Source organism: Rhinatrema bivittatum, chromosome 4, assembly GCF_901001135.1.
Source record: "Rhinatrema bivittatum chromosome 4, aRhiBiv1.1, whole genome shotgun sequence".
In the NCBI taxonomy this organism is placed as follows: Eukaryota; Metazoa; Chordata; class Amphibia; order Gymnophiona; family Rhinatrematidae; genus Rhinatrema; species Rhinatrema bivittatum.
The window spans coordinates 60,580,793-60,608,724 of NC_042618.1; the positions used below are offsets into that span (position 1 = coordinate 60,580,793).

General features: G+C 47.3%; 1 protein-coding gene across 1 annotated transcript in view; it reads left to right on the forward strand.

Moving 5' to 3' along the window:
- Positions 1–27,932, forward strand: part of LOC115089340 (golgin subfamily A member 6-like protein 1) — a 223,545-nt gene that overhangs the window by 104,046 nt on the left and 91,567 nt on the right. The window contains exon 7 of the mRNA XM_029597429.1: positions 18,915–19,037. Within this exon, the coding sequence (XP_029453289.1) occupies positions 18,915–19,037 (123 nt within the window). The remainder of the gene's footprint in view (positions 1–18,914; positions 19,038–27,932) is intronic.

The window sequence follows — 27,932 nt, forward strand, 5'->3', positions numbered from 1 at the left end:
CTGGTATTGAGGACTCCTGCTTGACCTTTCCCTTTCTTTTAGTATGAGGCATTATGTTAGAAGAAAAGTTAAAGTCAATGAATGTGGGGTTACTCACTCTTCTGTAGCAAGGCAATATACGGCTGGAGAGGTACCGGAGGTTCCGATGTCCTGGAAATAAAGTCCTGGGCGCCTTCTTCGCCTTCGCCGGCCTAAGCCGGTCCAAGCCGCGCGCCCCTTACGGAGCGCGCGGCTTAGGCAGCGCGCCGACGGCGACAACGCGCCGTCTGCAGATCTTTCTAAAGGCAGATGCAGGCTGCTGACGTCACTGGGCGTCTCCTTCCGGGTCCAGAACCCGCCGCTGTTCCGAAGGGTGTCAGGTGGCGTTAACGAGCCATCAAGGTGCCAGCAGCAGAACTCCTCTCTCTCTCCCCTCTCCGCTCAGCAGCTCCCGGGGTTTCCAGCGTCTGCAGATCTTTTAAAGGCAGACGCAGGCTGCTGACGTCACTGGGCGTCTCCTTCCGGGTCCAGAACCCGCCGCTGTTCCGAAGGGTGTCAGGTGGCGTTAACAAGCCATCAAGGCGCCAGCAGCAGAACTCCTCTCTCTCTCCCCTCTCCGCTCAGCAGCTCCCCACCTGCTTCACTTTTTTGAAGGAGTTAATAAACATGTGGATAAAGGTGAACCGGTAGATGTAGTATACTTGGATTTTCAGAAGGCGTTTGACAAAGTTCCTCATAAGAGGCTTCTAGGAAAAGTAAAAAGTCATGGGATAGGTGGCGATGACCTTTCGTGGATTGCAAACTGGCTAAAAGACAGGAAACAGAGAGTAGGATTAAATGGACAATTTTCTCAGTGGAAGGGAGTGGACAGTGGAGTGCCTCAGGGATCTGTATTGGGACCCTTACTTTTCAATATATTTATAAATGATCTGGAAAGAAATACGACGAGTGAGATAATCAAATTTGCAGATGACACAAAATTGTTCAGAGTAGTTAAATCACAAGCAGATTGTGATAAATTGCAGGAAGACCTTGTGAGACTGGAAAATTGGGCATCCAAATGGCAGATGAAATTTAATGTGGATAAGTGCAAGGTGATGCATATAGGGAAAAATAACCCATGCTATAATTACACAATGTTGGGTTCCATATTAGGTGCTACAACCCAAGAAAGAGATCTAGGTGTCATAGTGGACAACACATTGAAATCATCGGTTCAGTGTGCTGCGGCAGTCAAAAAAAGCAAACAGAATGTTGGGAATTATTAGAAAGGGAATGGTGAATAAAATGGAAAATGTCATAATGCCTCTGTATCGCTCCATGGTGAGACGCACCTTGAATACTGTGTACAATTCTGGTCGCCGCATCTCAAAAAAGATATAATTGCGATGGAGAAGGTACAGAGAAGGGCTACCAAAATGATAAGGGGAATGGAACAACTTCCCTACGAGGAAAGACTAAAGAGGTTAGGACTTTTCAGCTTGGAGAAGAGACGACTGAGGGGGGATATGATAGAGGTGTTTAAAATCATGAGAGGTCTAGAACGGGTAGATGTGAATCGGTTATTTACTCTTTCGGATAGTAGAAAGACTAGGGGACACTCCATGAAGTTAGCATGGGGCACATTTAAAACTAATCGGAGAAAGTTCTTTTTTACTCAACGCACAATTAAACTCTGGAATTTGTTACCAGAGGATGTGGTCAGTGCAGTTAGTATAGCTGTGTTTAAAAAAGGATTGGATAAGTTCTTGGAGGAGAAGTCCATTACCTGCTATTAAGTTCACTTAGAGAATAGCCACTGACATTAGCAATGGTAACATGGAATAGACTTAGTGTTTGGGTACTTGCCAGGTTCTTATGGCCTGGATTGGCCACTGTTGGAAACAGGATGCTGGGCTTGATGGACCCTTGGTCTGACCCAGTATGGCATTTTCTTATGTTCTTATGTCCCAATATTATGGGGCAGATTTTAAAGGGTTACGCGAGTAACATACGCGCTTAACCCCCGAAAACCTGCCCCTGCCTGCCCCTGCGCGCGCCGAGCCTATCTTGTATAGGCTCGGCGGCGCGTGCAAGGCCCGGGATGCGCATATGTCCCGGGGCTTCGAAAAAGGGGCGTTCTGGGGGCGGGGCAGTGGGCGGGGCACCAGTCCGGGGGCATTCGTGGGGCGGGGCCGAGGCCTCCTCCGTTGCGGCTGTGCTGAGGGATGGTGCGCCGGCAGCCAGCCGACGCACGCAAGTTACGCCTGCCCAGAGGCAGGCGTAACTTCGACGATAGAAGTCAGGGGGGGTTTTAGATAACATGCGTGCGGCTGCGCGCACATGTTATAAAATTTGGCTTCGATTTGTTCGTGCCGGATTGCATGAACAAATCTATGCCCACGCATATGTCTGGAAATCTACCCCAATGTGAACAAAACAAAATAAAAAATGGGACTCAAATTACCAATTGCAACAAAATCTGGTCAAGCATACAAAACCTGCAACAAAATGAAAGTAAGGTGTCAGCAAGCGTGACGGCATGCCATCCACAAAAGTACTAAGACTGCCTGGACTATTCAGTCATCCACTTCAGAGGAGATATTTTTGGAAGTTTTTTTTTAAGCATCTTAACATGGTATCTGGGTCCCCTGTCACTCAAAAACACAGAGGTGTGAAAATCAATAACCTCTAAATCATTCTTAATTTGAAATGACCAGTGCTACCGGTATATTGCAGTTTCTAGTTCTAGTTTAACTTTTTTTCTCTCCACCTGCTACAAAACACCAGCAAGCTGTTAGAACTGGGAAAACAACCAGTGCCTTGTTAAGGTAAAAAACAGAGAATGAACCTCATGTTTGATGTATTCTAGCATGGCAAAGTTCGCAGAGTTTGTGCCTTAATTAACTCTGAACTCTGGATAAATAATAATATCTTTTGACCTTCTGCATTTAGGATGGACATATGCCTACTGCCTTTAGTATTTTCTATATTTAATGATTAGAGTTATAGATGCTGCTGTATATGGTATTTATTAGGGATGTGCAATTGATTTCCCGAATTAGGCAATGTCAATGAAATAGCCTAATTCAGAATGGTTCAGGAGAACCGAAAAACAATTGATTTTTTTCCAAAATTTTGTAAAAAATTCATTTTTGAGTTAATGTCCACTAACCGCCGATAGTGCGCACTAACCCGAAAATCAGGGCCCCCGAAAAAAAAACCCTGAACGACTGGAAAAACGAAATTCCCGCAGTGGGGGGTAGGGGGGGGGAGGTCCCCCGAAATGAAACGAAACCAGACACGAAATTTTTACCCAAGGCACGTCTCCAGTATTTATATACATATATTAATATATGAAAGTATATTCGACAATAAAGGTCAGGGGAAGTTTTAGATTTTAAAGTTAGGGATATGAAATCAGGTGCTCTTCTGTCAATTAGATAGAATAATTATACTAGATCAAAAGCACACAGGTATCTTGATGAAGCACATCTGATGTAAGATCAAAGAGTTTATTATAGCTAAATTTTCTTGGACATGTAACTTGACATATATGTAGTTTAGTAAATTAGAACAAATGAGGTCAGAAGTCTCTGAGTTAGTTGAACTTGAACTTAAATTGAAAAAGAATTACTATAAGCCATTAAAGGTCAGCAAATGAAAAGGTATATATACAGTAAAATCTAGATCAGTGATGGCTAACCTATGGCATGCATGTCAGAGGTGACACGCCGAGAAGTTTTTGCTGACATGCGCAGCGTTTCATGGACTATCGGGAAATTATTTTTTTTTATCGGCTGCGCCGAGCCTTTATTTCCAGCTGCGCCGCCCTTTAAAATTAGTTTTTTAGTATCCCCCCCACCCTCCGGACCCCTCTAATGCCCCCGGGCGCAGGGAGGCTCATGCGGCGCAGCGATAGGCAGGGCCGTGGTGAGGGTCACGTCACCAAGGCCTGAAGAAAAAGATCACATTTAAACGAGCTGATGCTCCTCCTCCTTCCTGCCTGGAAGTAAACATTGCCGGAGCCGCATGGGCAGGAAGGAGGAGAAGCATTAGCGCGTGCAGAAGAGAAGCAGCACTTGCGCTTACGGGCCGCCACGAATTCCAAGTCGCAGCGGCCTGAGAAGAGGAAGAGGCCCGGTAGCAGGGCCACCGCGCCCCGAGAAGATCAGGGCCGCTGCAGAGCCCATCCTGCGGCGACCCGCGAAGAGGAGGCCCAGAGGTGAGAGAGAGGCTGAGGGTCTATTGAGGGTGTGTGTGTGTGCATGTATGAGATGAGTTGAGAGATTGTGTGTGAGAGTGAGGACCTGAATGTTTGCAGAGACAGCATGTGAGAGCCTCTGTGTGTGTGAGAGAGACAGCATGTGACAGTGAGAGCCTGTGTGTGTGTATGAATGATTGTATGAGAGAGAGCATGTGACAGTGAAAGCCTGTGTGTGTGTGAGAGAGAGAAATGCATGTGAGAATGAGAACCTGACTGTGTATTTGAGGGAAGAAGATGGAGCGAAAAGAAACAGAAAAAAAGACAATATAAAAGGAACTGGCAAAAAAAATAAGAAAGGGAAGGTGGAAAATAAAAGCCTGTGACCAACCAATTAGAAAACTAAGATCAGACAGCAAAGGCAAAAAAAAAAAAAATTACTTGTTAGTGATTGGCACATATAATCTTTGGGAATGTGCAAGAATAGCACTTTCTCTATGGATCTCACAATGTACGAGATCAGCATGGAGAAAGTGGAAGCCCACAGGGCCTGCACAGAGGAGGCAGCAGAATGGGCTTCAGTGTCAGTAGCAGTAATCGGCACCTCCCCAATAGCCATGTGGCAGCAGAGGAATGAGAGAGGTTCCGAGGTTGCTGGCAAAAGAGAGGGGGGTCTGCCTTTAGTGTGTGCATGTGTATGAATATGCCAATGCCAGAAGTCTAAGAAGTAAGATGGGAGAGTTAGAGTGTATAGCAGCAAATGATGAGATTGACATAATTGGCATCACAGAAACTTGGTGGAAGGAGGATAACCAATGGGACAGTGCTATATCAGGGTACAAATTATATCGCAATGATAGGGAGGATCAACTTGGCAGGGGTGTGGCACTTTATGTCCGGGAGGGTATAGAGTCCAACAGGCTAAAGATCATACAAGAGACTAAATGCTCAGTAGAATCTATATGGGTAGAAATCCCATGTGTGGTTGGGTAAGAGTATAGTGATAGGAGTTATACTTACCGTCCACCTGGACAAAATGGTCAGACAGATGATGAAATGCTAAGAGAAATAGGGAAGCAAACCAATTTGGCAGTGCAATAATAAATGGGAGATTCAATTACCCCAATATTGACTGGGTAAATGTAACATCAGGACTTGCTAGAGATATAAAGTTCCTGGATGTAATAAATGATTGTTTCATGGAGCAATTGGTTCAGGAAACCAACAAGAGAGGGAGCTATTTTAGATTTAATTCTTAGTGGAACACAGGATTTGGTGAGAGAGGTAACGGTGGTGGGGCCACTTGGCAACAGTGATCATAACATGATCAAATTTAAACTAATAACTGGAAGGGGGACAATAAGTAAATCTGCAGCTCTAACACTAAACTTTCAAAAGGGAACTGATAAAATGAGGAAAATAGTCAGAAAAAAACTGAAAAGGTGCAGCTGCAAAGGTTAAAAAGTGTTCAACAGGCTTGGACATTGTTTAAAAATAAAATCCTAGAGGCACAGTCCATATGTATTCCACGCATTAAGAAAGGTGGAAGGAAGGCACAAACGATTACTGTCATGGTTAAAAGGTGAGGTGAAAAGAGGCTATTTTAGCCAAAAAAAATCATCCTTCAAAAATTGGAAGAAGGATCCATCTGAAGAAAATAGGATAAACATAAGCATTGTCAAGTTAAGTGGTAAAACATTGATAAAACAAGCGAAGAGAGAATTGAAATGAAGTTGGCCATAGAGGTAAAAACTCATAATAAAAAACTTTTTTAAATATATCCAAAGCAAGAAACCTGTGAGGGAGTCGGATTGGACCATTAGATGACCGAGGGTTAAAGGGGTTCTTAGGGAAGATAAGGCCATTGCAGAAAGACTAAATGAATTTCTTTGCTTCCGTGTTTACTAGTGAGGATGTTGGGGAGATACCAGTTTCCAGAGTTGGTTTTCAGGGGTGATGAGTCAGACGAACTGAACGAAATCAACTGTCAACCTGGAAGATGTAGTAGGCCAGATTGACAAACTAAAGAGTAGCAAGTCACCTGGACCGGATGGTATGCATCCTAGGGTACTAAAGGAACTCAAAAATGAAATTTCTGACCTATTAGTTAAAATTTGTAACCTATCATTAAAATCATCCATTGTACCTGAAGACTGGAGGGTGCCAATGTAACCCCAATATTTAAAAAAAAGGGCTCCAGGGGTGGATCCGGGTAACTATAGACCAAGTGAGACCTGACTTCAGTGCCAGGAAAAAATAGTGGAAACTATTCTTCAAGATCAAAATCATAGAGCATATAGAAAGACATGATTTAATGGGACACAGTCAACATGGATTTACCCAAGGGAAGTCTTGCCTAACAAACCTGCTTCATTTTTTAGAAGGGGTTAATAAACATGTGGATAAAGGTGAACCAGTAGATGTAATGTAATTTGGATTTTAGGAAGGCGTTTGAACAAAGTCCCTCATGAGAGGCTTCTACGAAAACTAAAAAGTCATGGGATAGGAGGCGATGTCCTTTCGTGGATTACAAGCTGGTTAAAAAGACAGGAAACAGAGAGTAGGACTAAATGGTCAATTTTCTCAGTGGAAAAGGGTAAAACAGTGAGTGCCTCAGGGATCTGTACTTGGACCGGTGCTTTTTAATATATATATCAATGATCTGGAAAGGAATACGACGAGTGACGTTATCAAATTTGCGGATGATACAAAATTATTCAGAGTAGTTAAATCACAAAGCAGACCTGTGATACATTACAGGAGGACCTTGCAAGACTGGACGATTGGGCATCCAAATGGCAGATGAAATTTATAATGTGGACAAGTGCAAGGTGTTGCATATAGGGAAAATAACCCTTGCTTTAGTTACACGATGTTAGGTTCCATATTAGGAGCTACCACCCAAGAAAGAGATCTAGGCGTCATAGTAGATAATACATTGAAAATCGTCGGCTCAGTGTGCTGCAGCAGTCAAAAAAGCAAATAGAATGTTAGGAATTATTAGGAAGGGAATGGTTAATAAAACAGAAAAATGTCATAATGCCTCTATATCGCTCCATGGTGAGACCACACCTTGAATACTGTGTACAATTCTGGTCGCCGTATCTCAAAAAAAGATATAGTTTGCAATGGAGAAGGTACAGAGAAGGGCAACCAAAATGATAAGGAGATGGAACAGCTCCCCTATGAGGAAAGGCTGAAGAGGTTAGGGCTTTTCAGCTTGGAGAAGAGACGGCTGAGGGGGGGATATAATAGAGGTCTTTAAGATCATGAGAGGTCTTGAACGAGTAGATGTGACTCGGTTATTTACACTTTCGAATAATAGAAGGACTAGGGGGCATTCCATGAAGTTAGCAAGTAAGCACATTTAAGACTAATCGGAGAAAAATTCTTTTTCACTCAACGCAACAATAAATCTCTGGAATTTGTTTGCCAGAGGATGTGGTTAGTGCAGTTAGTGTAGCTGGGGTTCAAAAAAGTTTGGATAAGTTATTGGAAGAGAAGTCCATTAACTGCTAGTAATCAAGTTTACTTAGGGAATAGCCACTGCTATTAATTGCATCAGTGCATCAGTAGCAATGGGATCTACTAGGTGTTTTGGGTAATTGCCTGGTTTGGCCTCTGTTGGAAACAGGATGCTGGGCTTGATGGACCCTTGGTCTGACCCAGCATGGGCAATTTTCTTATGTTCTTATGTTCTTAATGGGACTCTGCCTGGGGGTGTATGTGTGTGTGAATGCATGGGTGCCTGCCTGGGGGGTCTGTGTGTGTGAGAATAATGTGTGCATGCCTGGCGGATGGGGAGGGAGTGGTGTGAAAATGAATGGGAGCCAATAAAAGAAACCGACTGACAGATGAAGTTGTAATGCTTGCTTGGGCTTGAAGTGTACGAAATACCAACCTTCAATTGAAGATGCAGCCAATGAAATTCAGCAACAAAAAGTTACTAAGCAGGTAAGGTAAAGAATTATATGTTTTTGCTTTATTAATAAATACGTACATAATATTAAAATTATAACTTTTTGTTATTAATTAGAGCTACACATATCACAAAATTATGGATTTTTCTAGAAGTGACACACCATCCGAGTTATGCTCGGTTTTTTTATGAATTTTGACACACTGAGCTCAAAGGGTTGGCCGTCACTGATCTAGATGCTCAAGGCTGTTATGCTATCCAGAGTATGACATCCCTGATATCCTGGCTGATTTAACCTATATTTGGTAAACAGCCATTTTGACTTCTATTTTTCTGTATTATATGACTTGATCAATCAATTCAATTTAATTATATACTTCCCCCATGTAAAATAAAAATTGTATACTTCTTTTTAAGAATATATCTCTGACTGAGTTATTGAGTAACTCTGATCTCATAAATAATTAACTGAGCTTGGGGTCTGGCTGGCTGAGAGCTGAAGTGACAACTAGCCGCCCTGATTAGAGTCCCTGGAGTGAAAACGCCGCTAAAATTCCATTCTGAAGCGAGCAGTGAGTAACTGAAAGCCAGAAAAATTACCATCAGCTGAGACAGAGGACCTACGTCATCATCAGGAGCCCGGGTCTTTAAAACCCGAAAGACCGCCGGCGCGCAGACCGACGCCAGTGCGCTGCTAGCCCGCGCGTGCCAAAGGCGCGCGCGCTTAGACGGCTTTGACTCGGATTTGACTGGGAAAATCGAACTACCCGAGGATTGATGGGCCGCAAAAGGAAAGCCAGATTTGCCACTTCGTCTCCAGCAATGACAACATCAAGAACTGGACCCATGGACGCCCACGTGAGTCAGCAGGGACCGCCAAAGATGGACAGCATGCGAGACTCGTCTGAAGCCTCGTTAAGTCCAGGCAACGCAGTAACTCCCCCTCAACCACACAAGAATCCGGGAGAGGATCAACTGGATGGGAAGGATTCATCCAACGTGAGTGCAAGTAATGTGCAAGTCGCGGCGGAGGTATCTGACCTCTCTATTTGCCTCAAAGATTCTTTAATTGAGGCACAAGAGAGAAATCTAATGGTAACCATTGGTAGTTCATAGATTTCATCTGTGGACCCTTCCAAGGTGACTCTCTCGGACCTGTGGAGGGTTCTGGTTAAATTGGACTTGAATTTGACGCAAGTTAATTCTTCTCTCACTTCATTGGTTAGTGTTAATAGAACATCTATTTTGGATCAAGATAAAAGATTGAGTGCTGTAGAAGTAATGATGAATGAAACAACTGGAAAAATAGATAACATGCAGAATTTAGAAAATGTATTAATTAAAGATAATATTTCAATACATACTGATTTAGAAAATTTAGAAAATCTGATAAGAGTAAAAAATCTAAGACTAGTTAACTTTCCAATAACTAGGTTATTATCTCCGAGAGAGATGTTAATAAAGTACTTAAAAGAAATCTTGATGTATGAAGAAAAAGATATACCATCTTTCTCAAAAATATATTATTTTGTACCTCGATTTGATAAAAATAAGATAAGTGAGGAAAATAGTATTGGAATTACTACATTTCTAGAGGAATCAATAGACATCATTAACAATAGAGCAACTCTCTTTGTATCTTTTATGGCTGAGAGTGATAAGGAATGTTTATTGGAGAAATTTTTCAGAAATAAGGACCTGCAGTTTTGTGGTAAAAAGATTTACCATATTTTTCGCTCCATAAGACGCACCTGACCATAAGACGCACCTAGGATTCAGAGGGGGAAAATTAAAAAAAAAAAAAATTGTGCTAAACCGGCTCTGCGTCTGGGCGTCTTATGGAGCAAATTAGGGAGTGCATAGCTTTTTTTTTCTCCCCATTTTGTTTTCGGGTCTGGGAAGGGCCATTTCGGTCCACTCCCCAGATCAAAAACGTTTTTTCTCTGGGAACCCCTACCCCCCCAAACCCCCCCCCCCCATCCAACCTGTAAATTAACAACCCCCACCCTCTGACCCCCCCCCCAAAGACCTGCCGACTTAATTACAACCCCCACAAAACAACCCCCCAACCCTCCTGACCCCCCCAAGACCTGTCGACTTAATTACTACAACCTACTACAACCCCCCACCCTCCTGTCCCACCCAAGACCTGCCGACTTAATTTACTGCAACCCCCCACACCTCCTGGACCCCCCCAAGACCTGCCAAACGGTCCCTGGGTGGTCCCAGCGGGGGTCCAGGAGCGGTCCGGGAACGATCTCCTGAGCGTGGGCCGTCGGCTGCCAGTAATCAAAATGGTGCCGACGGCCCTTTGCCCTCACTATGTCACTGAACGAGCAATAGCAGAGGTCGGTCCCAGTGACATAGTGAGGGCAAAGGGCCGTCGGCGCCATTTTGTTTACTGGCAGCTGACGGCCGAAGCCCAGGAGATCGTTCCCGGACCGCTCCTGGACCCCCGCTGGACCACCAGGGACGTTTGGCAGGTCTTGGGGGGGGGCAGGAGGGTGGGGGGTTGCAGTAAATTAAGTCGGCAGGTCTTGGGGGGGGCAGGAGGGTGGGGGGTTGCAGTAAATTAAGTCGGCAGGTCTTGGGGGGGGTCAGGAGGGTGGGGGGTTTGCAGTAAATTAAGTCGGCAGGTCTTGAGGGAGTCAGGAGGAGGGGGTTGTTAGATTTTTGTTTGTTTTTTTTTTTATATTCGCTCCATAAGACGCACATACATTTTCCCCCCACTTTTGGGGGAAAAAAAAGTGCGTCTTATGGAGCGAAAAATACGGTATATGTTTCCAGATGTTTCAAAATTTACTCAGGTCCGTAGGAAACAATTCTTGGCACTGAAAAGTAAGACCCTGGAAATCGGAGCAACGTTTTATTTGAGATATCCATCCAGATGTTTTATAAATTTCTAGGGGAAGAAATTCAGTTTCAATGAACCATTACAGTTAGAGAATTTTTTGAAAGACAAATCAAGTCAAAAAAGTAACCAAGAAATGATACTAGAAGATACAATAGGTAATAATGAAGAAGTTGTCCCTTCACATGATGTGTAATTATGGAAATTTATTTGGTTATCAGGCTCCCCCCATTATTAGTGTCTAATTTGAGAAATGATGGAAGGTTATGTATTGCATTTGATATTTGAAATATTGATTTGTTCTCAAGTTAGAAGTTTATATTGATTTGTGAAGTAACATTTTTTTATGTTTTATGTGTAAGTTTGAAAAAATTGAATAAAGAGAATATAAGAAGGAAAATAATTAACTGAGCTCAATAAATGCATCATCTCTCAGTAGCACTGATATGTTAACTTTAAGTGACATGGTGTTCTAAAGTCAAGAGGGTAACCTTTAAAGGGAATTACTTTTATAACATCCGTTTTACTTAGAATTGCCTATCAGAGCAGAAGCAAGACACAGTAAAAAAAGAAACAGTCAAAAGCGTTATCATATAGCAAACCCATTAATACGGCTGTTTTTTTTGTTGAGAACCTTCCTCAAAGGTAAACTTAAATTTGTAATCCACTTTGATTGTTACGGCTATGGCTGCTGTGCAACCGCCTCACCACCAGGGGTCCTTCTAGAGCAGGCTCTCCTGACGGGCCCAGTCCATCTTTTTTGTTCACTCTATGTTCTGGACTTCCCTTTATAACCCTGCCTGGCAGCTCTCTCGGTGCTTCAGCATCGAGCTCACCTGGGCTCCCTGCTCTAGCCTTCCTTGCTTTGCTTTGGTCCTTGGGCCTTGCTTTGCCTTGCGCTGTGTGTGGCCTTTGGGCCTTCTAACCTGCTTTGCCTTGCCTTGCGCTGTGTGTGGCCTTCGGGCCTTCTACCCTGCTTTGCCTTGCCTTGCCTTGCGCTGTGTGTGGCCTTCGGGCCTTCTACCCTGCTTTGCCTTGCGCTGTGTGTGGCCTTCGGGCCTTCTACCCTGCTTTGCCTTGCCCTGCCTTGCACTGTGTGTGGCCTTCGGGCCTTCTATCCTGCTTTGCCTTGCCTTGCGCTGTGTGTGGCCTTCGGGCCTTCTACCCTGCTTTGCCTTGTCTTGCGCTGTGTGCGGCCTTCGGGCTCTCTGCCTTGCCATGTGTGTGTGTGTGTGTGTGTGGCCTTCGGGTTCCCAGCCCTGCCATATGTGTGTGGCCTTCAGGCTCTCGGCCCTGCCGTATGTGTGTGGCCTTCGGGCCCTCTGCCTCTGCCATGTGAGTGAGGCCTTCTGGTCCGCTGTCCTACTGTGTGCATGTGTGGCCTTCGGGCCCTCTGTCCTGCCGTGTGTGTGGCCTTTGGGCTCTCTGCCTTACTACTAGGTACCTTGACCCAGCCTGGACTCTGACACTGATGCCTACCGCCTGCCCTGACCCAGCTTGGACTCTGACACTGTTGCCTGCCATCTGCCCTGACCCAGCCTGGAATTTGACACTGCTTCCAGCCTTACTCTGCTCCACTGTCACCATCTTCAGAGACTTTCCAGCCATCCCTATCTCTCTCTACCTGGAGTCACTCCAGAAGGTGGTGTTCACAGCACCAGAACACAGCCTGAGCGTAACAGTATGCCGAAGCCACCCTCCAGAGAGAGAGATTGAACCTGGGTCTACCAGTGAGATAATATTTTTTACTTCCTACATCATGCCGCAGTGTCAAAGATTTGTTATCTGTGCTCGTTGCCAGACCTTGAATTACCCCAGTTATCAGAACTGTCTAGCTTGTCAGCTTGCAGACCAAGAACACTGGTCTTGTAGCAAATGTCATAAAAAGAATGTGTTTGTTTATCAGGAATGCTTAAATTGTCTGACTCCAAAACCAGGATGGTGGAAATGCTCTTGCATTCCTAGTCTGCTACCACCAGGCAAACCTTGCCCCTGTTGCTCAGCTCTAGGACCAGCTGTTTCATTAGAAAAAACATTCAGCTCTACTAACCGGTATTCTGCTTCTGGCTCAACTAAGACAGACATTTCTATTGGTTGTTTGTGGATAGAGAATTCTAAGACATCCCTTCATGAAACTCTGCAGAAAACTTTTAATAAAAGAACAAGTTTTTTCCCAGAAAATTATAGGACTTACCCGGTCAGGAAGGCTTCTGTGACTCCCATGCTAGAGCCTCAGGTTTCTCTAAAACCAAGAAAGCTGATTAAGCCTAGCAGAGCTCTGCTTCCCTCAGCTGCGGCTCAGAGACAACTAACAAACTGTGTTCTAAGACGTTCTAGAGCTGCCTGTTCCTTTAACAAGCTGCATGTCCACACTTCTGAACCAGAGAATCGTGAGCTAGGCTTTAAGAATCCAGCTCTGTTCACCAAGTCCTTTGCTCTTCAGCCTTTATCCTCCATTTGTTCCATCACAAGTATAGCCACCACCGGTGAACAAGCTGTAACAGACTCCATTACCCTGCAGACTGAACCAGCCCAGCTGCCACCCCTGGAGGGGCTTGAGCCTACCCTACCGCCCCAGGTGGGGCTTGGACTTATCGCTGCATCCCCGGAGGGGCTTGAACCTGCCTTGCCGCCCCCGGAGGGGCTTGAACCTGCCTTGCTGCCCCCGGAGGGGCTTGAGCCTGCCGTGCCACCCTGGGAGTGGTTGGAGCCTGCCCTGCTGCCCCAGGAGGGGCTTGGATTTGCCGCTGTGCCCCGGAAGGGGCTTGAGTCTGCCGTGCTGCCCTGGGAGGGGCTTGAGTCTGCCATGCTGCCCCGGGAGGGGCTTGAGACTGCCGTCCCACCCCGGGAGGGGCTGGAGCCTGCCCTGCCGCCCCCGGAGGGGCTCAGACTTACCGCTGTGCCCCAGGAGGGGCTCGGACTTAACACTGTACCCCAGGAGGGGCTTGAGCCTGCCCTGCCACCCCCGGAGGGGCTTGGACGTACCGCTGTGCCCCGGGAGGGGCCTGAGCCTGGCGTGCCACCCCGGGAGGGGCCTGAACCGGTCCTGCTGCCGCCCCTGGAGGGGTTTGAACTGTTCCTGCTGCTGCCGCCCTTGGAGGGGTCCATACCGGTCCAGCTGCTGCCGCCCCTGGAGGGGTCCGTACCGGTCCAGCTGCTGCCACCCCTGGAGGGGTCCATACCGGTCCAGCTGCTGCCGCCCCTGGAGGAGTCCGTACCGGTCCAGTGGCCATCTCTGGAGGGGTCAATACCTGCCTTGTTGCCCCAGGAGGGGTCTAACCCTGCCGCTTTGCCCCAGGAGGGGTTACAGACTATTTTGCTGCCCCAGGTGGTGTTTGTGTCCCCCTTGTCACCCCAGGAGTGGTTATGAACTGCTTTGCTGCCCCAGGAAGGAGTTGAACCTGCTGCATCGCCCCAGGAGGGGTCTGCCTTCATTATTCAGTACCCCCTGCAAAGTTGGGACCCAGGAGGAGGGGAGGCCTTGAAGGGGGGGGGGTGGGGTACTGTTACGGCTATGGCTGCTGTGCAACCGCCTCATCACCAGGGGTTCTTCTAGAGCAGGCTCTCCTGACGGTCCTAGTCTATCTTCCTTGTTCACTCTATGTTCTGGACTTCCCTTTATAACCCTGCCTGGCAGTTCCCTCAGTGCTTTGGCATCGAGCTCGCCTGGGCTCCCTGCTCTAGCCTTCCTTGCTTTGCTGTGGTCCTTGGGCCTTGCGCTGTGTGTTGCCTTCGGGCCTTCTACCCTGCTTTGCCTTGCGCTGCATGTGGCCTTCGGGCCTTCTACCCTGCTTTGCCTTGTCTTGCGCTGTGTGCGGCCTTCAGGCTCTCTGCCTTGCCGTGTGTGTGTGTGTGGCCTTCGGGCCCTCTGCCCTGCTGTGAGTGGGTGGCCTTCGGGCTTCCAGCCCTGCCGTATGTGTGTGGCCTTCGGGCCCTCTGCCCTGCCATATGTGTGTGGTCTTCGGGCCCTCTGCCCTGCCGTGTGAGTGAGGCCTTCAGGTCCGCTGTCCTACTGTGTGCGTGTGTGGCCTTCGGGCCCTCTGCCCTGCCGTGTGTGTGGCCTTTGGGCTCTCTGCCTTACTACTAGGTACCTTGACCCAGCCTGGACTCTGACACTGATGCCTACCGCCTGCCCTGACCCAGCCTGGACTCTGACACTGTTGCCTGCCGCCTGCCCTGACCCAGCCTGGACTCTGACACTGTTGCCTGCCGCCTGCCCTGACCCAGCCTGGACTCTGACATTGTTGCCTGCCGTCTGCCCTGACCCAGCCTGGACTCTGACATTGTTGCCTGCCGTCTGCCCTGACCCAGCCTGGAATTTGACACTGCTTCCAGCCTTACTCTGCTCCACTGTCACCATCATCAGAGACTTTCCAGCCATCCCTATCTCTCTCTACTTGGAGTCACTCCAGAAGGTGGTGTTCACAACACCAGAACACAGCCCAAGTGTAACAGTATGCCGAAGCCACCCTCCAGAGAGAGAGATTGAACTTGGGTCTACCGGTGAGATCATTTTTTTACTTCCTACATCATACTGCAGTCTCAAAGATTTGTTATCTGTGCTCGTTGCCAGACCTTGAATTACCCCAGTTATCAGAACTGTCTAGCTTGTCAGCTTGCAGACCAAGAACACTGGTCTTGTAGCAAATGTCATAAAATGAATGTGTCTGTTTATCAGGAATGCTTAAATTGTCTGACTCCAAAACCAGGATGGTGGAAATGCTCTTGCAGTCCTAGTCTGCTACCACCAGGCAAACCTTGCCCCTGTTGCTCAGCTCTAGGGCCAGCTGTTTCATTAGAAAAAACAGTCAGCTCTACTAACCGGTATTCTGCTTCTGGCTCAACTAAGACAGACATTTCTATTGGTTGTTTGTGGATAGAGAATTCTAAGACATCTAAGACATCCCTTCATGAAACTCTGCAGAAAACTTTTCATAAAAGAACAAATTTTTTCCCAGAAAATTATAGGACTTACCCGGTCAGGAAGGCTTCTGTGACTCCCATGCTAGAGCCTCAGGTTTCTCTAAAACCAAGAAAGCTGATTAAGCCTAGCAGAGCTCTGCTTCCCTCAGCTGCGGCTCAGAGACAACTAACGAACTATGTTCTAAGACGTTCTAGAGCTGCCTGTTCCTTTAACAAGCTGCATGTCCACACTTCTGAACCAGAGAATCGTGAGCTAGGCTTTAAGAATCCAGCTCTGTTCACCAAGTCCTTTGCTGTTCAGCCTTTATCCTCCATTTGTTCCATCACAAGTATAGCCACCACCGGTGAACAAGCTGTAACAGACTCCGTTACCCTGCAGACTGAACCAGCCCAGCTGCCGCCCCCGGAGGGGCTTGAACCTGCCTTGCCGCCCCCGGAGGGGCTTGAACCTGCCTTGCTGCCCCCAGAGGGGCTTGAGCCTGCTCTGCTGCTCCAGGTGGGGATTGGACTTACCGCTGTACCCCAGGAGGAGCTTGGACTTACCACTGCGCCCCTGGAGGGTCTTGAGCCTGTCCTGCCACCCCCGGAGGGGCTTGAGCCTGCCGTGCCACCCCGGGAGGAGTTGGAGCCTGCCCTGCCGCCCCAGGAGGGGCTTGGACTTACTGCTGTGCCCCGGAAGGGGCTTGAGCCTGCCGTGCCACCCCGGGAGGGGCTGGAGCCTGCCCTGCCGCCCCCGGAGGGGCTTGGACTTACCGCTGTGCCCCAGGAGGGGCTCGGACTTACCACTGTACCCCAGGAGGGGCTTGAGCCTTCCCTGCCACCCCCGGAGGGGCTTGGACGTACCGCTGTGCCCCGGGAGGGGCCTGAGCCTGCCCTGCCACCCCGGGAGGGGCCTGAACCGGTCCTGCTGCCGCCCCTGGAGGGGTTTGAACCAGTCCTGCTGCTGCCGCCCCTGGCGGGGTTTGAACCGGTCCTGCTGCTGCCGCCCCTGGCGGGGTTTGAACCGGTCCAGCTGCTGCCGCCCCTGGAGAGGTCTGTATCGGTCCAGCTGCTGCCGCCCCTGGAGGGGTCCGTATCGGTCCAGCTGCTGCCGCCCCTGGAGGGGTCCGTACCGGTCCAGCTGCTGCCCTCCCTGGAGAGGTCCGTACAAGCCCAGCTGGCGTCCCTGGAGGGGTCAGTACCTGCCTTGTTGTCCCAGGAGGGGTCCAACCCTGCCGCCTTGCCCCAGGAGGGGTTACGGACTATTTCGCTGCCCCATGTGGGGTTTGTGTCCCCCTTGTCACCCCAGGAGGGGCTTGGACTTACTGCTGTGCCCCAGGAGGGGCTCGGACTTACCGCTGTACCCGAGGAGGGGCTTGAGCCTGCCCTGCCGCCCCCGGAGGGGCTTGGACGTACCGCTGTGCCCCGGAAGGGGCCTGAGCCTGCCGTGCCACCCCGGGAGGGGCCTGAACCGGTCCTGCTGCTGCCGCCCCTGGAGGGGTCCGTACCGGTCCAGCTGCTGCCGCCCCTGGAGGGGTCCGTACCGGTCCAGCTGCCATCCCTGGAGGGGTCAGTATCTGCCTTATTGCCCCAGGAGGGGTCTAACCCTGCCACATCGCCCCAGTGGGGGTCTGCTTTCATTATTCAGTACCCCCTGCAAATTTGGGACCCAGGAGGAGGGGGAGGCCTTGAGGGGGGGTACTGTTACGGCTATGGCTGCTATGTAACCGCCTCACCACCAGGGGTCTTTCTAGAGCTGACTCTCCTGACGGGCCCAGTCCATCTCCCTTGTTCACTCTATGTTCTGAACTTCCCTTTATATCCCTGCCTGGCAGTTCCCTCGGTGCTTCGGCATCGAGCTCACCTGGGCTCCCTGCTCTAGCCTTCTTTGCCTTGCTGTGCGTGTGGTCCTTGGGCTTTGCCTTGCCTTGCGCTGTGTGTGGCCTTCGGGCTTTCTACCCTGCTTTGCCTTGCCTTGCCTTGCGCTGTGTGTGGCCTTCGGGCCTTCTACCCTGCCTTGCCTTGCGCTGTGTGTGGCCTTCGGGCCTTCTACCCTGCCTTGCCTTGCGCTGTGTGTGGCCTTCGGGCCTTCTACCCTGCTTTGCCTTGTTTTGCGCTGTGTGTGGCCTTCGGGCTCTCTGCCTTGCCGTATGTGTGTGTGTGGCCTTCGGGCTCCCAGCCCTGCCGTGTGTGTGTGGCCTTCGGGCTCCCAGCCCTGCCGTGTGTGTGTGGCCTTCGGGCTCCCAGCCCTGCCGTATGTGTGTGGCCTTCGGGCTCCCAGCCCTGCCGTATGTGTGTGGCCTTCGGGCTCTCTGCCCTGCCGTATGTGTGTGGCCTTCAGGTCCGCTGTCCTACTGTGTGCGTGTGTGGCCTTCTGGCCCTCTGCCCTGCCGTGTGTGTGGCCTTTGGGCTCTCTGCCTTACTACTAGGTACCTTTGACCCAGCCTGGACTCTGACACTGTTGCCTGCCGCCTGCCCTGACCCAGCCTGGACTCTGACACTGTTGCCTGCTGCCTGCCCTGACCCAGCCTGGACTCAGACACTGTTGCCTGCCGTCTGCCTTGACCCAGCCTGGAATTTGACACTGCTTCCAGCCTTACTCTGCTCCACTGTCACCATCATCAGAGACTTTCCAGCCATCCCTATCTCTCTCTACCTGGAGTCACTCCAGAAGGTGGTGTTCACAACACCAGAACAGAGCCCGAGCGTAACACATGTCCTCAGGAGTTATTGTTAAATTAACGTGACTGACAACTTTCTAAGTTGGCCGTGTTAATTTATTTACATCATATATTCAGGAGCTGCTTTGCATGGGATTTGCAAAATTCATGTTTGCAAATCCCATACAAAGCAACTCATTCTAATAGGGAAGGGAATATGGGCCAGGTTAAGCAAAATTTTGTATATACCATGTGATATTGCTGAGATAGGGCTATATCGTGCGATAAACAGCTTATATTGTACAATATATGCTGTTTAACGCACGTTAAAGTCCTACTGTGACTTGATGCATCTCTCTCTTTGAAATTACATAAGGTATTGAAGTCCCTAAAAGAACACATTATTTGTTTTCAATGCAGATTGAAAATGTGCAGATAAATATAGAAGGACAAACTAAAGATAATTTAGAAAAGCAGGAGTATATTGAGAAGCTCATCAGAGAATACTTTGATATATCAGAGAAGGTTACCAGGGAGCAGGAGGTAAGCATAAACTGATTAGTATTTTGAAATTTTTTATTTTCCATCGATAAGCAGGCCGAATTAGCCATTACATATCATCTGGTGGCTTCGAACGGACTTGTCTCTCCACTCTAGTAGAGCTTTGAGCTTTACTGAACATGTGTAAGAGTTCCTGTATGGGCATTGCCTTGTGAACCTCTTTAGTCATTTTTGTTAGAGCTTAAGCACAGACATGTATTCTGTATTTCCTCATATTTTTCTCTAATTATGTTTTTGGTGATTTTTTGCCTCTGAAATTATTTTTAAGTTGCCTTACTGCCTCTGCAGCCCCACAGTAGCACTTTTCAGTGCTATCTAAAAAAACAACAAATCAAAAAAAGCACTGGCCCTACCTCACAAAATATCAGGCCAGAAGAAGAAATCTACAATGGAGAGTGAATTTAAAAGCTGTGTTTGTGGCAAAATAATGTCCCTCATAGATGGACTTGAACTGTGTTACTGGTACCTCGGGCCAGATCACGACTAGAAGAACTTCTGTGACTGTGGACAATTGTCCCTATGCTCGCAGTATTCTAGGGTGCTTCATATTGAGCAGCTGCTTTAAATTTCTCCAGTGTCATAGCAGGTCCTTGTCCTGCAATGCAGCGTCATCTGCCTTGCTGGGAAAAGTGTTGAGCAGGAACTTCTCTAGATCTCCCCCATCCGCTCAGGCTGTAGCCGTGGGGTCGAGTTCTGCCATCCTTTCTGTGTCCAAGACAAAGTGGCATCATTCGTTGGAATCATCACAGCCTGTGTCAAAGAAGCATAAGGACAGAAAGTGCGGTGCATCAGCACTAGCACCATTGAAGCGGCATCAATGGCATAAGAGCCATCAGCATTTCTGATGTCTGATGCATAGATTCACATAACACTTCCTGCTCCAATGCACTTAATGCACGGTGCACTAATGCACTTGGTGTATGCTGCACCGAGGTGTTTGATGCAGAATGCACCAATTTCCTTGATGCACGACACTTCTCACTTCACAAGGATAATCCATAAATCCCTAACCACAATCTTCAAAAATATCCATGGACTAGCTCCACTCCATCTACAAATAGCACTTAAAAAACACTCCTCCAACAGACCCACTAGAGAAGTGTACAGAGAACTTCTACAGGTACCACACGCCAATACCACCCAACACATAACCCTGAGAGACAGGGCCTTCTCTACAGCAGGCCCCCCACTATGGAACTCAATCCCCTTAGAATTACGACAGGAACCATGTCTTCCAACCTTCAGAAAGAGACTTAAGACATGGCTGTTCAAGAAAGCCTTTCCGGACTCTGACTGATGATCTCACCAAATACAGAAAGACGGTCTATCTCCCACTAAACTGATACGGACATACCAAACACTACACGTTCTTATTCTTGTTAAATTTCTATCGTCTTATTCTTCTTCTTTTCCCAGTTAGAACCATCCTTGTTTTATTGTAACTGATTTTTTCTGCGCACTGTTATAACTTGTTATAATTTGTAAATATATAAAATGTATACTCATGTTATATTTATACACGTTTATAATGTATTGATCACCCCTGTTTTATGTAAACCGACATGATACGAATCTCCGTGAATGCCGGTATAGAAAAACTCAAATAAATAAATAAAATAAATAAAAAAATAAAGATCCATTGAAGCACTCCAAGTCATCCAAGACATTTAAGAATTCTACCCCATCAAAGCAATTGACATAACGATCTCAGCCTTCATTTTAATCAGGCTGTTTTGCTGACTCAGCTGTATACAGCCCATCCTAGATCTGCAACTGTATGAGTCAGATTGCCTCTGCCCTCTCCAATAACCATGGTGTTTCCTCCCTTAGACTTGTGGTAGAGGGACATTTCCTGGAGACGTCAGACCCAGTGTGCTCCATAGTCCCGCTTATCTCTAATATGTTGCCCATTCTAATTCAGGAGCCTGTCCTGTACTCAGAAGAGGATGTCCCACTTCCTATACCAAGCCAGAGGACACATTAGTCATGTGACCACATTGCAGGTTTGGTGAGGAATTTCTTTGCCTCTCTGACCAAGGATATGGATGGAAATTCTAGCTGTTCCTTTCCACTATCGCTATAGCAATTCCACAGACCGGAGTCCTAATTTTGCCAATAGGGAAGAACTCATCATCAGAACCCATGACTGAGTCCCACTCTGATGCAGCGGAGTCCTGTCAGTCAGAGGTGTCGAACCAGGCAGCTCCTCCTCAGAGTCAACCAGATATACCTTCTGGTTCACCCTCTTTGTCACTGGAGTCCGGAATAAGTATACGTGCCCTTAGGCTCAGACGAAGACTCTTATCAGCATCCCTTCTGATCCGTTCCCGGATCCTCCGGACCATACTTCATCCCCAGAGGATCTCTCTTATTTAAAATTTGAGAAAAAGATGGGTACGACCCTGGGCGTTCATGTCCACAAAGAAAAAGACCCCTGATATGAACTTCTTGGTCTTCTGCAGATTTGTGGTCTTCTTGGTTTTCTGCTGCTGAATCAGTGGCCCTTCCAGTCTACAACATTCTCAGTGTCCTTCTGATGAGAATGTGGGAAACTCCTATTGCAGGCACTCCTACGGCTAGGAAGTTCAAGTTTATAGTCCAACAATTTCCAGGATTCAGCATCATTCAACTACCTCACAAATCTGTAGTGGTTGAGTTTGATAAGAAAAAAACAAAGAAGGCTCAAATTCATTCCAACTGTTCCACAGGGAAAGACCATAAGCTTTTAAACAACTTTAGACAAAAAGGTCCATGCTATTTTCTTGCATATCTATCTACCAATTCAAAATAGATATATTCACAATTGTATTCAGAAGTTGAAATCTTTCCTGCAGCTTCCTGAAGAAGGCTTTGTCTATCCTAAACCACTTTTGGATGCGGAAGAAGGTATCCTCCATCTCCTCTGTTTTGTCTATGAATCATTTAATTTCATTTCAGTTACCTCTTCAGCCTCCATTGGGGCTTGATGCATGGCATGGCTTCAGGCAAGCAGCATCTGCAAAGACATTCATGAAAAACTTGTAGACCTTCCATGCTTGGGAGACAGTCTCTTTGAAGAGAAGCTCAGAGAGACGGTCACACAGATAAAGGACCAAAATGTGGCAGTATAATCTCTCTCTCAACAGCCGCTGAGCAGCCCTCCATATCAAAGCAGCCCTTCTACGCATATAAACAATCATACTTTCACAGGTGGCCCTACCGATCTTATCAACAGTACCGTCCACCATCCCTTCTGGCCCAGTGTCAGCAACTGCATCCATCCAGACCTCAAGAAAGAGTGCGCCATCAGCCAAGGACCACATATCAGGCCCACCCTAAAACAGGGCCTAGATTTTGATCCATCTGAGCAATCCATTCCCCGTTCTTCCATTAGGGGGAAGAATCTAACATTTCCTGGAAGATTGGCATTAAATCACCAAGAACTACTGGGTTCTCCAGATCATGCAATCTAAGTACTGGTTACATTTCTCCCAGCTACCATCCCTTCCATGTTATTCAACTCTCTATCCAAAGGCATCTTACCTGCCGAAGCACTATCTGGAAGTCCAATTGCTTTTCCAGTGTCAAGTAATAGAGCCAGTTCCTGCATTACAACATTCACAGGGCTGTGTGGGAAGCCAAGCCACACGGACTCCAGCCTTTTCTAATGCAATTTTCACTTTATTTATACACAGCATTGTAACAGAATGCAGACTGCCTTGCCTCAGCAGTGTTCCCTTACACACAAGGTTAAAAACTGCCTTCTCGCTAGGCAGTGTACACTCTTTCCCTCTGGATTAGTCAGGATAGATTTACAGGAGCTGCCTCTCCTGGAGATGTGTTAGGCTTACAGACAGAGATCTAAGGTTATGCTCATCCCCCCACATTAGGGTCATCCCAGACAAAATTGTTAGTATCACCCACTGCGAGAGGGTCTCGCAGTGGAGAGCCCATCTGTAGCTCCAGGTTCAACTTCCATCCTAGCGGGACTCCTTGGACTGGCTGTGGGACGTGTGATGAGCACTCTTCATTCATCTCTGTGGAGTCATGTGCCTTCTCTGTACTGTCATGACCAGCATCCTCTGTTGACTCCATCGTGATGCCACGCATTGGCTCCTCAGCAGCCTCTCTTGTTGGGGTCTCCATGCTCCTTCTTACTTGACTATCCTTGGCCCTTCCTTCTGGGCTATCCAGGGCAGCACCTTCATCTGGCTTCTCTGTATTCCCTTTCTCTAGGGACTCCATGGCCTCTGTGGCCTCTTCAATTGGCCCCTTGGCAACATCTCTCTCAGACTCCTTGATACTGCCTCTTGCAGGCCACTTAGTACTGCCCCCTTATGGGCAGTCTGTGTTTCCCTCTCCAGGGCTCTTTTCAATGTTTGGGCACCCTGCAGTGCTTTCCTTGGGACTTCCTGTAGTGTCAACCTCAGGCTTCCCTGCAGCGCCCTACTCGGACTTCTTCTTGCTGCATTGCTGGCTCTCTGAGACTTCTCTCAGGGGTCTCTGCAGGCTATCTCTCTTTAGGCCACTCCTTTAAACTCCTCCATGAGCTCTTAGGTAATACAGTCTTTTCTACTCTCTTCTGCGGTGCATTTTCTGTATTCCCAGTGGTCTCCTCAGACTATTGCCACAACTCAGCCAGCTCGCTGGACAACTCTGCTAGCAGCTCATCCAGCTCCTCCAAGAACTGTTCCTGGACTCTTCGGAGTGGTTTCTGTAGTTCTATTATTCTGGTTGGCCTCTTCAGCTGCCAAACCTTGAGCCTCAGGTTCTTCCTCTCACCTGGCTCTTGAGACTGAGAAACTCCCACTATGCAGAAGTAAATGGCTACTCTTCTTTTAAGCACACTGGCTTCTCTTTTCTCTTTTACCGGTACTAAGGTACACACACTGGTTCCAGACCATGTTTTTGGTACTACTGCCCAGGCCTTCTGCACTTGCTAGCAGTTTCACTTTCAGTCTGGGCCAAGCCCTACTCCAGCTACAGTGCACAACTGCTTTTTCTTCCTCTCTTTTTTTTTTTCTTAAAAGGAAAAAAAGTAAAAAAAAATTTCCCGCCTCACTGGCACTGACGTTACTGACTATAACAGTTCTATCTTCAGATGCGGCTTGACCCTTAGTCTGCAAAGAGAACCAACCCTGCCTGCAGGCCCCACTGACCCCTCTCTGGTTTAAAGGCAGTTTTCTTTTTTTTTTCCTGTGCTCCTCTATGAGCCAGCAAGCTTCCAGTTTTCAGTGCTTTGAAACCCAAACAGCATTGCTTTTCTTCTGTCCCAGCCCCCTTCTTTAGGCAAGGCTTAACAAAACTTTTTTTTCATGCAGCCTGCCTTGCTTCAGTGTGCTCCCTAAGCCACACCCTTTTCTCTGCCTTGCTGCTTTGCCTCCAGTTTCTTTGGCAGGCCACACAACAAGCTTCAGTCCTCCCTTTGGAGACTAGGTGTTTTTCTCTGTGCCCAGTGCAGAGAAAAAAAATACCCAACCTGACATCATATGTGAGAAGCCGAGCGGTGCTTCTCGGGCTGGAAGCACAAAGCCACACAGACTACAGCCTTTTCTGATGCAATTTTAACTTTATTTATACACAGCACTGTAATAGAGTGCAGACTGCGTTACCTCAGCAATATTCACTTACATACAGCGTTGTAGACTGCCTTCCCTCTGTACAGTGTATACTCTCTCCTTCTGTTTTGGTCAGGATAGATTTACAGGAGCTGCCTCTCCTGGAGATGCAGGGGCCTCCTGACCCTAGCTGGGCTTACACTTTTATGCTTCTCAGCTGGTCCTTTCCTCAGGCCTTTCCCTGCCCCAGCAGGGTTCCGCCCACAGAGATCTTTTCCTCTGTGGGATTTAAAGTAGAGCAAGCATCTAGCTTGGTCCTACCCATGCAAAAAGGGGGAAATGGAGTCACTCTGTTACAGGCTTCTATTCCCGATAATTTCTTCATCCCCAAGAAATTAGAGGGATTGCGGCCTCTTTTGAAGTTGAGACATCTGAACAAATATGTATTCTGAGAGAAATTCAAAATTAATTCCCTCAGGACAATTCTCCCTTACATACAGAAGGACGAATGAATTGTGCTCTAAATCTCAAAGATGGATATGTCCACATACCCATCCACCCGTCACTGTAGCAGAACCTTCGCTTCTAGGTGGATTCCACCCAATACCAGTACAAAGTACTCCTGTTTGGTCTGTCGTCAATCCATAGTATCATAACAAAATGCCTTGCTGTAGTAGCAGCGAATTTGTGTTACCAGGGAATACAAGTTTTCCCATACCTGGATGACTGCGAACTCCTGAGATAGAAACCTCCGCTTCCTTTGTTCAATGATTTGCCTTCTTCGGTGCTTGGGGTTCCTGATCAACTTCAAGAAGTCAAATCTGGAGCCCACTCAGTTTCTCAGATAATAACCACCGCTATTACTAGCTACGGTAACATGGAATAGACTTAGTTTTTGGGTACTTGCCAGGTTCTTATGGCCTGGATTGGCCACTGTTGGAAACAGGATGCTGGGCTTGATGGACCCTTGATCTGACCCAGTATGGCATGTTCTTATGTTCTTATCGATCAGAGGTTGAATCATTGCAGGAAAGAACATTTTTTCCTTCCGTATACCATGACATCGCTTATCCGCCAGCTCCTATCCTCTGCACACTCAATGGCCAGAAGCTTCCTCATGATCTTAGATCACATGGCAGTAGCAATCCATGTTGTTCTGCTGACCTGCCTTCATATCCACTTCCTCCAATAGGTTCTGTCCAATAGTAGGATCAATTGACTCAACCACTGTCATCTGTGATGCGAATTTCAGCAGCAGTGAAGTGAGAGTAGTGGTTGTGATTTATCTTCAGGAAGGACCCTCTCTTCACTCAATACACCACCAAGTAGTATTAGCGACAGATATCTCTACCAAGGGATAGGGTGTTCACACTGGATCCTGCCAAACCTAGGAAATCTGGTCATTTAGGAGAGCCTTTTTCAAATCAATCTCCTGAAGCTGAGAACAGTAAGGCATGTCTTATCAGCATTCATACATCTCCTCCAGGGAAAGAGCATTCTGCATCAAACCAACAGCCAGGTTGCCATGTTTTATGTCAACATACAGGGAGGAATGATTACATGGCCTTTCTACCCTGAAAATCTGGAATTTGGAGGAAAAGAATTGAATTGCTTTGTAGATCACCTGTCTGCCAGGCATTTCTAACACGCTGGCAGATCTACTCAGAGTATTTTGGATAGATGAGTGGCCTCTACAGCAATCAATGGCGAACAGACTGATCAGCTTATGGGGTCTGCCATCGGTGTGCTAGTCATATCACAACAGAATAGAAAACTAAATCCATTTTTCTCAGTTCTGCTGAGTGATCACAGATTGGCTCAGGATGCTTTCCTCCTTGGGTGGGGACAAAGCCTTATGTATGCTTTTCTACCGATAATGCTCATTGCCAAAATGTGCAGAAGGTCCTTCAGAACTATATTTGGTTGATCCTCACAGCCCCAATACGGCCCGGACAGATCTGGTATGCGTATCTCATACAACTTTCCAGCAGTCCTCCCATACATCTGGGAACAGACTCTGCATTATTAACTCAGGAAGACAGGACACTTTTATCATCCCAGCCTCTCCACCCTCAATCTAACAGCTTGGATGTTGAACACTCAATGATTGTGGATCTCCACCTTCCTATAGAAATTGTTGGCATACTAGAATTGTCTAGAAAACCTTCAACTTGAAGAAATTATGCTTTTAAATGGAATAGGTATTTCAAATGGTGCCAACAAAATGCATTGGACCCTTTCTCTTGCGAACCCCACCTTCTAAAATACTTGTTCCACCTTTCTCACTCAGGTCTTGCCACCTCTTCAGTGCGAGTGTGCCTCAGCACCATAGCAGTGTACCATACATCAATGGACAGCAAACTAATCTCTACCCATCTGCTGATGTCTTGCTTCATGAAAGGTCTCTGGCATACAAACGCCTTCTGTTCTGTGGGACCTAAATGTGGTCCTTTCCCAACTGATGAAGCCTTCTTTTGAGCCATTGGAGTCACCTTCTCTTAAATTCTTAACATGGAAGGTATTGTTCCTTGTCACAGTGACCTTGGTCAGAAGATTCAGTGAGCTTCGAGCTCTTGTCCACTTTCCTCCGTATATGCAATTCTTCCTCAACAGGGCGGTTCTTTGTACTAACCCGAAGTTTCAGCCAAAAGTAGTCTTTGCTTTTCACATCAATCAATCCATCGTATTGCGTTTCTTCTTTTCAAGGCCTCATGTGCATGAAGTCAAAAAAGCCCGCCATACTTTGGATTGCAAATGGGTCTTAATGTATTATAAAAGAAGGACTCATCAAACCGCCCAGCTATTTGTCTCACATGACCCAACAGGCTAGGAGTAGCATTCACCAAATGTATTGAGGTCAATATTCAGAGATAGCTGGCTAAGTAAGTTAGTCAGATAAGACTTATTTGGCTAACTTATACAGGATATTCAGCAGCATAGCTACTTAGCTAGATAAGTCTAAACTGACTTTGTTTAGACCTGTTATGGAGCAACTGGATAAGTCTGAATAATGATACTTATCCAGCTAAGTTAGTCGGATAAGTAGTGCCGCCCAGTTACACCTACTGTCCACCCACTATATGGCTAACCGGTTAGCCGGATAAGTTACTTATCCAGTTAAGTGGCGATCGCTGAACATAGCTGGATATTCATTGGCTGCCACTTAGCCAGATAAGTCTTTCTTATCCGGCAAGTAGCCTTTGAATATCGACCTCACTCTTTCTAACTGGTTGGCGGAGTGCATTTACCATTGCTACACCATAGCAGGGTTGAAAGTAACAGGCACTGCAAAAGCTCATCATGTGAGAGCCATGGTATCTTTCATTGCTCATCTTCGAGA